Source organism: Passer domesticus, chromosome 31, assembly GCF_036417665.1.
Source record: "Passer domesticus isolate bPasDom1 chromosome 31, bPasDom1.hap1, whole genome shotgun sequence".
Lineage (NCBI taxonomy): Eukaryota > Metazoa > Chordata > Aves > Passeriformes > Passeridae > Passer > Passer domesticus.
The window spans coordinates 2,194,295-2,207,339 of record NC_087504.1 but is presented as its reverse complement, the minus strand read 5'-3'; the positions used below and the strand labels follow the sequence as shown (position 1 = coordinate 2,207,339).

At 66.7% G+C, this 13,045-nt stretch overlaps 2 protein-coding genes across 2 annotated transcripts; both read right to left on the bottom strand.

Moving 5' to 3' along the window:
* Positions 1 to 34: 34 nt before the first annotated feature.
* On the bottom strand, positions 35 to 4,881 carry PRPH (peripherin). Its single transcript, XM_064401250.1, has 9 exons — positions 4,421 to 4,881; positions 3,461 to 3,521; positions 2,720 to 2,815; positions 2,476 to 2,637; positions 2,279 to 2,404; positions 1,978 to 2,198; positions 1,600 to 1,649; positions 1,389 to 1,465; positions 35 to 1,314 (listed from the first exon to the last, which is right to left on the bottom strand). Exons 1-9 carry the CDS (start codon positions 4,762 to 4,764, stop codon positions 1,273 to 1,275), a joined length of 1,179 nt encoding a protein of 392 aa, XP_064257320.1. The 5' UTR covers positions 4,765 to 4,881; the 3' UTR covers positions 35 to 1,272.
* A 954-nt stretch (positions 4,882 to 5,835) lies between these two features.
* LOC135287972 (tubulin alpha-1C chain) lies at positions 5,836 to 8,355 on the bottom strand. Its single transcript, XM_064401247.1, has 3 exons — positions 8,104 to 8,355; positions 7,873 to 8,021; positions 5,836 to 6,862 (listed from the first exon to the last, which is right to left on the bottom strand). Exons 1-3 carry the CDS (start codon positions 8,222 to 8,224, stop codon positions 5,888 to 5,890), a joined length of 1,245 nt encoding a protein of 414 aa, XP_064257317.1. The 5' UTR covers positions 8,225 to 8,355; the 3' UTR covers positions 5,836 to 5,887.
* Between the last annotated feature and the right edge of the window lie 4,690 nt (positions 8,356 to 13,045).

The window sequence follows — 13,045 nt, the reverse complement described above, 5'->3', positions numbered from 1 at the left end:
AGCTAAGATAAAGTAATTAATAGTGAAAAAAAGCTTAAAATATTGCGATTTTATATTATTTTTTTGTGTAATTAATGGTGCAAAGATTGCATAAAATAATGCAGTTAATTATGCCAAAATTCCATTAAATTATGCAATTTTGTATAGTTTGCTATGACACAATAATGCAAAAAAGTACTTAAAATAACTCGATGATACAAAAAAAAACCCTTAAAATGCAATAATGCAGCATTTGCTTAAAGTAAGGCAATTTCGTGTGCAAGATTTGTTTAAATAACGCAGTTGTGCGTAACTTGCTTAAAATAATTCAATCAGTGGTGCAAAAAACCGCTGAAAATAATGAAACAGCGCAAAAATTCGCTTAAAGTAACAAAACTAATAAGCAAATCTTGCATGAACGCCATTTTGCATCATTTGGTTGAACTCAATTAATCATGCAAAAAAATGCTCAACGCGATTATAGAAACCAGGGTGTTTCCCCGCACACCCAGAGCCTTGTAATTAACGCAATTAACACGGAATTAAGCAGCGATCGGGGCGGGCCGGTGGCGCCCTCTGGCGGTGCCGGTGAGGACCGAGCCCGCCCCGGTTCCGCGATGCTCCCGGAGCCCTCCGGGATACCGGGCGTGCCCGTCGGTCCTCTGGAAGTCGCGGGGTCCCGGGGAGTCGCGGGACCCCCGGGGGTTCCGAGCTCAGGGGGTCGAGGCTCCTTCCCCGGGGCGGTGACACCTCAGGGGACAAGGCTTGGGTGTCACCGCCAGCCGCGGGGCTTGTGCCGGTGGCGGGAGGGGAGACCCCCAGAGTGTGTTTGGGACAGAACGGGACCCCCGGGACGCAGACCCCCCCTCAGCCGAGCGCTGCTTCCTTTCTGTCCCACTCCCCATGGCAGTGACAGCGCTTGGGGACACCGGACCCGCCAGCCCCGGGGACACCCGGTGCCAGCTGTGGTGGCGGGAGGGAAGCCGGGCACCCCTCGGCCCCAGAGCGGCGTGGGGAGCACTCGATATTAAATACAGCTGGGGGAATAATAAATAGGCAATAAATAGCGATAAATATGGGGGGACAAGGCACAGGGACACACTGCAAAGGCACAGGGACACACTGCAAAGGCACAGGGACACACCGCGGCGTTGTCCCGTGGTGCTGACAGCAGGAATGGGAATTGGGGCGCTCCCAGCCCCCCCTGCTCTGCTCCATGTCCCGCCCGGGATGCAGCAAGGTCTGGCAAAGCCCCCCTTGTGGGGTCGGGGCCGTGGCAGCCGCTCCTCTGTGTCACTTCCCCGCTCGCTCCTTGTGCGACTCCGTCACCACTTGCTGCAAGAGGAGAATTTGGGGATCAGCGCCGTGGCAGGGTGGGGCCTGCCAGGCAGGGCACCCCCACTTCTCACCTGCCCGTCCCGGGTCTCGATGGTTTTGATGAGCACCATCCTCCGTGGCGGGCTCTCTGCAGGCTGCGGCTCCAGCACTGGGCACAGAGGGGCCATCAGCACCCCGTGCCCTCCCAGAAACCCTGGGCAGGAGCACGGGGACCCACCGGGGGTCTTCACCCCCAAGGAAAGACCCCCAGACATCGTGGGGGACCCCCAGCTTGTGGCTCACCTGAGCTCCTGGTGCTGAAGGAGGTGCTGGGGTGCAGTGGGATGGTGATCCTGGGGGGGAGAGGGGCATGAGGAGGGACCCCCGGACAGTGCCAGTGACCCTTCCACACCCTCGAGGCCGTGAGCCACATCCCAGCTCGGTTAGGGGCTGTGCCCGTGGGCTGCCAGGCTGGCACCCGGAGCAGAGCCGGAGGCAGCTCCCCCGCCATCCCCTGGCCTTGCTTTTATCTCTGCTCCCACGGGAACCTCTTGTTTTCCTGCGGGACCAAGGCCTGGAGCCGCCTCCTCCCAGGAAAATCCCACAGTAACCGGGATGACTCAAGGCAGGGGGCATACCCCCCGGGCAGCGGGGACGCTCCGTGTGCCAGGCTGCCCTCACCGGCTCTCCTCGCCCTCCAGCAGCTTGCGGTACGTGGCAATCTCGATGTCCAGGGCCATCTTGACGTTCAGCAGGTCCTGGTACTCGCGCAGGTGCCGCGCCATCTCCTCCTTCATCTGCTGGATCTCCTGCTCCAGCCTCCCCACCACATCCTGGTAGTTCCCGATCTCCTCCCCGAACTCATCCTCCATCTCCCGCATCTGCCGCTGCAGCGCCTCGTTCTGCGGGGGGAGGACGGGGCTGCAAAGGGCCGGGGTGGGCTCTGCTTCCTGCAGCCCCCCGAGCGCTCCCCGGCTCTCACCACGCCCTTCAGCCCGTCCACCTCGCACGTCAGGCTCTGGATCTGCCGGCGGGACTCGTTCATCTCCTGCTTGGCCAGCCGCAGCGCCTCGTGGTTGCGGTTCGCAGCATCCGACAGGTCGGCAAACTGCGCGGGCAGGGCGAGTCGGGGCTCCGGGACGGCTCAGCCGCCCCAAAATCCCTCCCAGCCGCGGGTACCTTGGACTTGTACCACTCCTCGGCTTCCTGCAGGTTCTTGACGGCGATGCTCTCGTACTGGGTGCGGATCTCCCGCAGCGCAGCCGTCAGCTCCGGCTTGCACACCTCCACCTCGGGCAGCCCCGCCGCGCTCGGGCCACTCACCTCCAGGTCCCGCAGCTCCTGCGGGGGTGCGTGGCCGTCACGCCGTGGCACAAGGAGCTGAGCTGCGCCCCCTCCGCGCCCCATCGCCCCCCGGCCCCACCTCCTCGTGCAGCTTCTTGAGGAAGCCGATCTCGTCCATCAGCAGCTCGACCTTGCGCTCCAGCTCCAGGCGGGACAGCGTGGCGTGGTCCACGTCCTGCGGGAGAGGCCGGGGTGAGCTGCGGGGCAGCGTGGAGGGGATGCCACGATCCTGGAGACCCTCCCCGGGGTGGTGGTGGTGATGACAGGCAAAAGCTCAGCCCCCCCAAACCACGATTTTGTCCTGGCTCGCACAGGGCTGACCCAGCATCACCCCAAACTCCAGCTGGAGACACCCAGGGAGGTGTGGAGGGACCAGACTGGGGCTGCCAGTGTGCTCAGCCTGGGGGTACCACGGACACAGCGAGTGTTCAGCTCTGGGGGTCCCATCCTGGACCCCCAGGAGGTGTGAAGGGACCAGACTGGGGTTACCACTGTGCTCAGCCCCGGGGGTACCACGGAGACAGCGGCTGCTCAGCTCTGGGGGTCCCATCCTGGCCCCCCAGGGAGGTGTGGAGGGGCCAGAGTGGGGGTACCAGTGTGCTCAGCCTGGGGGTACCACGGACACAGCGAGTGCTCAGCTCTGGGGGTCCCATCCTGGCCCCCCAAGGAGGTGGAACCCTGTACCAGTTGGTGCCATTCGTGCCACCAGCACCCCGAATTGGGGTTCCCCATGGTCATTCCCGGTGCCCACCATTCCCAGTCCCCCCCAGCCACACATCACCAGTACTGCGCGGGGAGACGGGCCCGCCAGCCCCCTCACCTTGCGGAACAGCACCAGACTCTTCTCGGCATCCTCACGCTTCTGTGTCTCGTCCACCAGCCTGGGGACAGCAGGGGATGAGAGGGAGGTGGGGATGCAGACCCCCTCCGCCTGTTGCACACACAGCGGAGGCGATGGACGGAGCGTCCCCAGTGTCCCCACCCTCGCCCTGCCCCTCCCAGTGCCCCGCCCTTCCGCAGAGCCCGCATCTCCCAGTGCCTCCCAGTGCCCTCCGTGCATCCCGGGTGCCTTTCCCAGTGTTTGCTGAGGGAATTCCTTCCCAGGGATCCCCTTCCCCGGGCACTCACCAGTCCCTACCCCGGGGCTCGCCCATCCCCATCCCGCTGCATCCTCCGCTCCCCATCCTGGTGCAAAGTCTCATCCCATCACATTCCTCATGCCAGTCTGGCACATTCCCCAGTCTCCATCCCATGCATAACTCATCCTGACACACCCCCGGTTCCCACTGCAGCTCATCCCTCACCCCAGTTAATCCTAGTTCATCCCTTATCCCAGTACATCACTTGTCCCAGTACATCCCAGTTCATCCCTCATCCCAGTTCACCCCTCATCCAAGTCCATCCCAGTACATCCCAGTCCATCCCAGTTCATCTAGATCCATCCCAGTCCATCCCTCATCCCAGTTCACCCCTGTTCATCCCAGTCCATCCCAGTTCACCCCCCATCCCAGTCCATCCCAGTTCACCCCTCATCCCAGTCCATCCCAGTTCATCCCAATTCATCCCTCATCCCAGTCCATCCCAGTTCATCCCAGTTCATCCCTCATCCCAGTCCATCCCTCATCCCTGTCCATCCCTGTCCATCCCAGTCCATCCCAGTCCACCCCTCATCCCGGTGCATTCCCTGGTCCCCGGCACATCCCCTCCCCTCCCCTCATCCCCCATCCCGCCCCATCCCCGCTCCCATCCCGCTGCCTCCCCGGCCCCGCCGCGGGCCCACCGCTGCCGCAGGGCCGCCAGGTCGGTGGCGAGCCCGTCGCGCTCCGCCTGGAGCCGGTCCCGGTCGCGGCCGAGGCGCTGCAGCCGCTCCCGCAGCCCCCGCAGCTCGCCCTGCACCAGCCCGGTGCGGGGCCCGGTGGCGGCGGCGGCGCGGCCCAGGGCGGCGCGGAGGGTCCCGTTCTGCCGTTCCAGCGCCCGCACCCGCTCCAGGAAGGCGGCGAAACGATCGTTCAGCGCCGCCAGCTCCTCCCGCTCCGCGCCCCGCGCTGCCGCCGCCTCCGCCAGCCGCCCCGGGGCCACGGGCAGCGGCGGCGGCGTCCCGGGGTCGCGGTCGCGGCGGCTCATGGTGGCACCGGGAGGGCGCTGGCTGCCGGTAGCGGCTGTTTATAGCGGACAGCGGCTCCGCCCCGCCGGGGGGACCCGGGGGTACGGGACGGAGAGAGGGGAGGGGTCTCCCGGCCGCAGGGAGGATGGGGGGGTGCGGATGTCCCCGCGAGGGGGCGGGGAAAGGGGCTGGGGGTGGTCGGGGATACCCCTGGGGATGAGGGGAGGGGGCTGCAGGATGTAGGGCTGCGGGCATTCCCCTTCGGGGGGGCTCCGGGACCCCCGAGGGATGCAAGGCGAGGGGCTGGGGGGGTGCAGGCAGAGGAATGGAGCAGCACCAGGGAAAAGGGGGAGAGAATCCGAGGGTGCCAGGGAGACACAGGAACCCCCCCACGCTGGGTCACAAGGAGAGAGACCCTTATGGGGTCCCCCTAGGTAGCATGGGGGTGCAGACCCCCCAGGTGCGATGCAGAGGGGGCTGCAGGGCTCAGAGCACCCCTCTGAGCGGGGTCCCATTCTGCCCGGGGGGCTCAGCATCCAGGGAGGGGGGGCTCTCATCCCTTTCCGTCGGGGCAGCACCGTGACTCGGCGCTGCGGGAGCTGCCATGCGCGGGGCAGCGAGCTCTGCAACCCCCCCGGAGCCCCCCCTTTCCAGGCAGCCAGGGGGGCGGCACTGACGGGAAGAAGTCGGTGCCCTGCCCAGAGGCTGTGGGGAGGGTCCCCCCCGCCCAGGACCCCCTCCCAGCTCTGCAGAGCGCCGCACTGAGAGTGGCTCCGTGCCAGCAGCAGCATGACACCACGGTCTGCACCAAGGACTGGGCAGGACTCTGGGGGCTCTCAGGGGTCCCCCCTCACCTGGTGACCCCCAGGGCCGGCAGAACGCTGAGGACGACATGAGCCCCCCACCACTGCCAGCTCAAAGGACCCAGCCAGGGACCCCAACCCCACACAACCCCCCAGCCTCTCCCAGCACAGCCCCTGTGCCAGCTGGCAGCAGGGCCGGGCAGCCAGCCCAGCTGAGCCCCCCCCCTCCCCTGGGATGTCCCCCCAGGTCACCACGAGGCGGATTGTCCCAGCACAATGAAGCAGGCAGCAGGGGAAAGAGGCATTTTAATGAACAGCACCACAGTGTAGACACAAGGCACTAGTATTCCTCTCCCTCCTCATCGCCCTCCAGGCTGTCAGCTCCCACCTCTTCGTAATCCTTCTCCAGGGCAGCCATATCCTCGCGGGCCTCCGAGAACTCGCCCTCCTCCATGCCCTCCCCCACGTACCAGTGCACGAACGCCCGCTTGGCGTACATCAGGTCAAACTTGTGGTCCAGGCGGGCCCAGGCCTCGGCGATGGCCGTGGTGTTGCTCAGCATGCACACAGCCCTCTGCACCTTGGCCAGGTCGCCCCCGGGCACCACCGTGGGAGGTTGGTAGTTGATGCCAACCTTGAAACCGGTGGGGCACCAGTCCACAAACTGGATGGTGCGCTTGGTCTTGATGGTGGCGATGGCGGCGTTGACATCCTTGGGCACCACGTCCCCGCGGTACAGCAGGCAGCACGCCATGTACTTGCCGTGGCGAGGGTCACACTTGACCATCTGGTTGGCCGGCTCGAAGCAGGCGTTGGTGATCTCGGCCACCGTCAGCTGCTCGTGATAAGCCTTCTCAGCAGAGATGACCGGGGCGTAGGTGGCCAGCGGGAAGTGGATGCGGGGGTAGGGCACCAGGTTGGTCTGGAACTCTGTCAGGTCGACGTTCAGGGCTCCATCAAAGCGCAGGGAGGCCGTGATGGACGACACGATCTGGCTGATGAGGCGGTTCAGGTTGGTGTAGGTGGGACGCTCAATGTCCAGGTTGCGGCGGCAGATGTCGTAGATGGCCTCGTTGTCCACCATGAAGGCGCAGTCGGAGTGCTCCAGGGTGGTGTGGGTGGTGAGGATGGAGTTGTAGGGCTCCACCACGGCCGTGGACACCTGCGGGGCCGGGTAGATGGAGAACTCCAGCTTGGACTTCTTGCCGTAGTCGACAGAGAGCCGCTCCATGAGCAGGGAGGTGAAGCCAGAGCCGGTGCCACCGCCAAAGCTGTGGAACACCAGGAAGCCCTGCAGCCCTGTGCACTGGTCAGCCTGCGAGGTGGGAAGAGGAAAACAAGACCAAACTGTCAGGAATTCTCATCTTCAGCTGCTACTGACTTGCCCTGGAAGGCAAATATTCCTCCCAGGATCTCAGGACCTTCCCACCAGCTCCAGGGAAAGGGATCCCTTCCTGCAGGGGTTTGGGGACACTCAGTAGAGACAAGGAGGGACATGTTCATTCCAGGCAGCAGAAGTTGCTCCTCTCCTTGGCCTCACGAGGACATCATTAGGGTGTTCCAGCACCACAGCAGGAGCCACCAGGGTGGTGGACAAGGTGGTCCTGACCTTACATGTTGGACACTGACTCATGGTGGATACCCCAGCTCTTGGGAGACACCCCAGGTGGATCTGGAAGTCAACCACAGCTTCACCCCCTCTTTTTCCAAGAGGGTGCAGCAGGAACAGGCTCTCATCCCACAAGAGCCCAGGGGCAGCCAGCTCAGCCTTTGATGTTCCAGGAGCTCCCCGAGCGGAGCCGCTGGCGCAGCAGGTCCGGCCACCCCGGCGCCAGCCCCAGCGTGGGAACCAGAGGTTCAAAGAGCTTGGGCAGCCACACCAGTCGAACCAGTGCTGCACCAGCACCCAAACCATCTCTCCTGCCCCCTCTGCCCTGGCCATGGGGCTTGGCAGCCTCCTTCCCTCAGCAAGGCTTCACAACGAGCTAGGATAGGGCCAGCAGGTCCATCCTGGGACATCCCCACACTGGGGATTCAGGTCAAGGGGAAGAGAAGGGGCTGATCCTGATCACTTAGAGGATCCAGACCCCATAGGGAGCCAGGATGTGCTGCAGGCTGACACATGACCCACAACAAATCCATCCAGATCCTGGAGGCACAACAGGGGTCATGCAGGTCCCACCAGGAAGGTGGGAGGTCCCTCCTGGGACATCCCCACTCTCTGCCCCAAAGCACTGATGGGCTGAGAAGGACCTGCCCAGGGACACCTGGAGCTTCCCTTTGTCCCCACATCCCCCGCAGGGTGAGACCCCCCAGGACCCTCACCAGCTTGCGGATGCGGTCAAGGACCAGGTCGATGATCTCCTTGCCGATGGTGTAGTGGCCGCGGGCGTAGTTGTTGGCCGCATCCTCCTTGCCCGTGATCAGCTGCTCGGGGTGGAAGAGCTGCCGGTACGTGCCGGTGCGCACCTCGTCTGCGGGGACAGCCCCGGGCCCCGTTAGCGCCCGGCGCCCGCCGCCAGCGCCCGCCCCGCCGGCCGCCCCCCGCGCCCTCACCGATCACCGTGGGCTCCAGGTCCACGAACACGGCCCGGGGCACGTGCTTGCCGGCGCCCGTCTCGCTGAAGAACGTGTTGAAGGAGTCGTCCCCCCCGCCGATGGTCTTGTCGCTGGGCATCTGCCCGTCGGGCTGGATGCCGTGCTCCAGGCAGTACAGCTCCCAGCACGCATTGCCGATCTGCACGCCCGCTTGGCCCACGTGGATGGAGATGCACTCGCGCTGCGGGGGCACACCACGCTGGCTCACCTCTTCTGTCCCCTCTCTGTCCCAGCCCGGCACCCACCAGGCTGGCACCGAGCTGGGGAGGGGCTCTCCCCGAGGCTGGATGGGGCCAGACCCTGCCCGGGTGCACCCACTGTGCTCAGCTGTGCTGGTCCCATCCTGCTCCCCCTCCCCAGGAGCTCAGACCCTGCACCACTTGGTGCCCTTCCCCCTACACACCCCGCAGTGCTCAGTTCTGGGGGTGCCATCCTGCCCCTCCCCACTGAGGGACTGAGCACACGATGGGCACAGGCTCAGCCCCCCAAACCCTGGTTGTGCCCTGGCTGGTGCAGGGCTGACCCAGCATCACCCCAAACTCCAGCTGGAGACACCCAGAGAGGTGTGGAGGGGCCAGAGTGGGGGTACCAGTGTGCTCAGCCTGGGGGTACCACGGACACAGCGGCTGCTCAGCTCTGGGGGTCCCATCCTGGCCCCCCAAGGAGGTGGGACCCTGCACTGCTCGGTGCCATTCATGCCACCAGCACCCTGAATTGGGGTTCCCCAGGGTCATTCCCGCTGCCCACCATTCCCAGTCCCCTCCACCCACGGGTTACACCGGGACACTTCAGCCCCTTCCCCAGGGGGCTGCTCATCACTTCGGGGGCAGCCTTGGAGCCCACGGAATGCGGAGTCGCTCCCTCCTCCTGCAGCCCTCGCACAAGCCCGGACTGTCCCGGTTCAGCTCCACCCGGGCCAGAGCAAACTCCGCTCACCGGGAGGACTTTCCCCGTGCCAGCCGCTCCCGGCTGTGCCCGGGCCATGTTGGGATCTGCCCCCTCCCCCGCCGTGACTCACACCCACGCGTGTCCCGGCGAGCAGAACCGGGACGGGCTGGCACGGGGGGTGCCCCCGGTGCCCCCAAACCCCCTCACGGCCCGTTCCTCCCCCGAGGGGGGCAGTGGGGACGGGTTTAGGACCCGCGTGGGAGCCCAGCACACGCAGTGCCACCCGGCGTGTCCCCACGCATTTAGCAGGGAGCCCGGGGGGGATCGGCACGGAACGAGGGTGGGACCACCCCGGGCAGCGACCCCCGGCTGGGGGAAGCCCCCGGTCCCGGGGGACACGCGCACCCCCACCCCAACTCCTGCCCAGCACCCGCAAGAACTCAGCAGCCCCACGGGGCGTCCTGAACACGCGAGGAGCCCCAAAACTCCTCCCGAGCACGACCCCACGTGCTGCAGGGGACATGGGGGGGTCCCGGCCGCTGAGCCCCTCGTTCTGCTCGGGGGGTCCCGCACTCCCGGGGGTCCCACCGGGCGCGGAGCCCCCCCAGGACCCCCGCACGCCCCCAGCCTCACCATGGCCGCTCGCTGCCCGAACTGTTACGAAGCCGTCGAGGAGGGAGGCGGGGGTCGCCCCGTGGGGCCCCCGAGTTATACCCCGGGGGCGGGGCTGGGGCAGGGGGAGGGGCCAGCCGGGGCTTTGCCCCGCCCCTTGGAGCCACGCGGCGCTCTGGCCACGCCCTCCGCGCCCCGCCTCGATTCTGATTGGCCGGTTCGAAAGTCGGAGGGGGTGCGTGGGTGGTGACGTCAGCGGAGCGGAATGCGGTGGGCGGGAGGCGTGGAGGGGGCGTGGTCTAGCAGGGAAATGGGCGCTGTCATGGGCGGGGAAAGGGGCGGGGACAGAGGGGCGGAGATTTGGGGGTCCCAAGGGTTGGGAGGGGTCCCGAGGGTTGGGGGCGCTGGGCGGGCGGACAGGGGGGCATTGGGGGGGTCAGAAGGGTCGGAAGGCGTTAGGGGCGGCGGGGCCGGGGGAATATTGGGGTGGGGGGCTTTAGGGGGGCTTTAGAGGCGGGGGGTTTTGCGGTATTGGGGCGGTGGGCTCAGTCGGCGGCAGGACGGGTCCCTAAAGCCCCCGGCCGCAGCCTCAAGGAGCGCCCCGGCCCCACCTGGGTGGGAGAGGTCTCGGGGGTCCCGTAATCCCCCCCCACCGCGCCCCCCGTGCCCATCCCGGTGCCGCTCCCGTGGGAAGCCCCGCGGGCTCCCGTCGCGCCGGCTCCTGTGCCCGCCGCCGCCCCGCTCCGTACCAGCCCCGGGGCTGCTCCCCGGGGGAACCCACGCGGGGCAGGTCCTGTGGGGCAGGACGGACGGGGTCGGGGCAGCAGCTCACGCCCACCCCCGGGGTGCAGGGCCCTGTCCCAGCCTGCCTGCCCCGCTCCGGGCTGGTTTGAGGCGGGTACGAGTCGCGTTCCAAAGGGTAGAGAGGGGTTTGGGACATCTTGGGGACATTGGGGACAGCCCCGAGACGGAATGACAGACCCCACGCTCGCCGGTGTCGCGCCAATCCCTGGGCACCCCTCACAGCCTGGGCACCCCAGTGTCCCCCCCCCGGTCACTCCCAGTGTCCCCTCACTCCTTGGGCACCTCAGCGTACCCCCCCCCCAGTCACTCCCAGTGTCCCCTCACAGCCTGGGCACCCCAGTGTCCCCCCCCCAATCACTCCCAGTGTCCCCCCCAGTCACTCCCAGTGTGCCCTGACAGCCTGGACACCTCAGTGTCCCTCCCCTCCCTGAAGACCCTCAGTGTGTCTCCCCAGTCACTCCCAGTGTCCCACCACACCCTGGGCACTCCCAGTGTCCCCCCCAGTCACTCCCAGTGTCCTCTCACACCCTGGGCACCTCAGTGTCCCCCCGTCCCTGAGGACCCTCAGTGTCCCCCCCAGTCACTCCCAGTGTCCCTTCACAACCTGGGCACCTCAGTGTCCACCCCCCGTGCCTGAAGACCCTCAGTGTCCCCCCCAGTCACTCCCAGTGTCCCCCCCCCCAGTCACTTCCAGTGTCCCTCACACCCTGGGCACCTCAGCGTCCCCCCCTCCGCCCCCGAGTACCCTCAGTGTCGCCCCCCAGTCACTTCCAGTGCCCCCCCAGTCACTCCCAGTGTCCCTCACAGCCTGGGCACCTCAACGCCCCCGCCTCCCCGAGCCCCCGGTGTCCCCCCGCTGCCCGGGCACACCCTCGGAGCTGGCACACGCCCGGGGCCGGGGTGCCCGTTGTCCCAGCAACACCCACCCGTGAGCCCCCGGAGCCCCCCGAGACCCCACCACGCCGGTTCCGGGGGCCCTGCTGGGGCTCAGGCGGTGCTTTGGGGGGGCCGGGCCGAGGGCGGACCCCGGAGGGGGCGGCAGGGTCTGTCCCCCCTCACCCCCACCCCTCCGCTCCTTTATTCCCGGCTTTGCCGCATTGCGGAACCGCCCCGCACGCAGGCGGTGCCGCAGCCCCCTCCCCACGGGCGGCGCGCCCGCAGCCCCCCGCACCCCACGGTGCTCCCCCGCGCTCCCCCTGCCCCACGCGGCGCCCCCCCATTCCCAGGACCGCGTGTCCCTTTTGTTGTGGCTCCGGGAGGGGGCACGGGGACACCCGGGCTGCGGGAACAGCGGTGACACCCCCCTGCTTCCTCCCACGGGTCACCCGCTGTCCCCAACCCCGGGGCTGGGGGGTTCCCTCTGCCCTCCGGGTGGGGCAGGGGCGCGGTCAGGGGTGGGTGCCACCCCCCCGTGGGTGCAGCCCCCCCTTGTGCCACCCTGTGCCGAGGGGTGGTGGGACCCCTCCAGCACACCGCGGCCTCATCGGGCACCCCGGAGAGGAGCTGACCCCCCCGAGCTGCCCTGTCTGTCCGTCTGAATGAACCTGTCACATCGATGGTGGCAGCGGATGGACGGACAGACAGACGGAGCTGGGTTCTGCGGGAAAACAGGCTAAAAATAGCAGCAGCCTCTGTCTGGGTTGTCAGCCCCGAGCCACGATGGGGCTGAGACCCTTCGGTTACCGGGGACGGCGTGTCCCAGCCGTGGGGCTCGAGGTCACCAATTTGGGATCCTCAGGCAGGGCACAGAGCGGGGGAGGCTGGGAAGCTCAGCCGAGCCCCGGGCGGGAGTCCAGCAGCCGGGAAATCAGCCCACGCAGGAGGAGATGCCAGCTCTGGGAGCCCCCCGAGTCACCCAGCCCGGGGGGGGACACTCTGTGCAGACAGAGGGGACCCCAGGGGTGCCCGGGGTCCGTCCCACCCAGCGGAACCAGGGGGGTGGACATGGCGGGGGCAGGACAGCAACCGTCACCAGGAGCCACCACGTTGCTACCAACAGTCAACAGAGCGCAGGGGAATGGAAGCACGGGAGCTGGGGGGGCTGGGAGCCGTGCCAGACCCCCCCACGCCGGCACTCAGCAGGGCTGGATACTGGGGGAGGGCAGGGTGGGCACTGGGGGACCCCAGGGCCAGTGTGCCCCCCACCTTGGCACAGCAGAGTGATCAGCACTGGGGGTTCTATGCCTCAAATGTGGGGTCAGGAACTGGGGGTCCCAAGGATGGTGGGGTGAGGCACTGAGGGTCTCAAGGACAGTGCCCCATCCTCAGGATCAGGAACTGGGGGTCCCAAGGATGGTGCCTCACCCACAGCTGAGTGGGGGTCCCAAGGATGGTGCCCTACCCTTGGGGTCGGGCAGTAGGGGTCCCAAGGACAGTGGGGTGAGGCAGTGGGGGTCCCACGGACGGTGCCTCACCCTTGGGTTTAGGCACTGGTGATCCCAAGGATGGTGCCTCACCCACAGCCAAGTGGGGCGTCCCAAGAACTGTGCCTCATCCATAGCTGAGTGGGGTCAGGCACTGGGGGTCTCCAGGATGGTGGAGTGAGGCACTGGGGGTCCCATGGACGGTGCTCCATCCTCAGGATCAGGAACTGGGG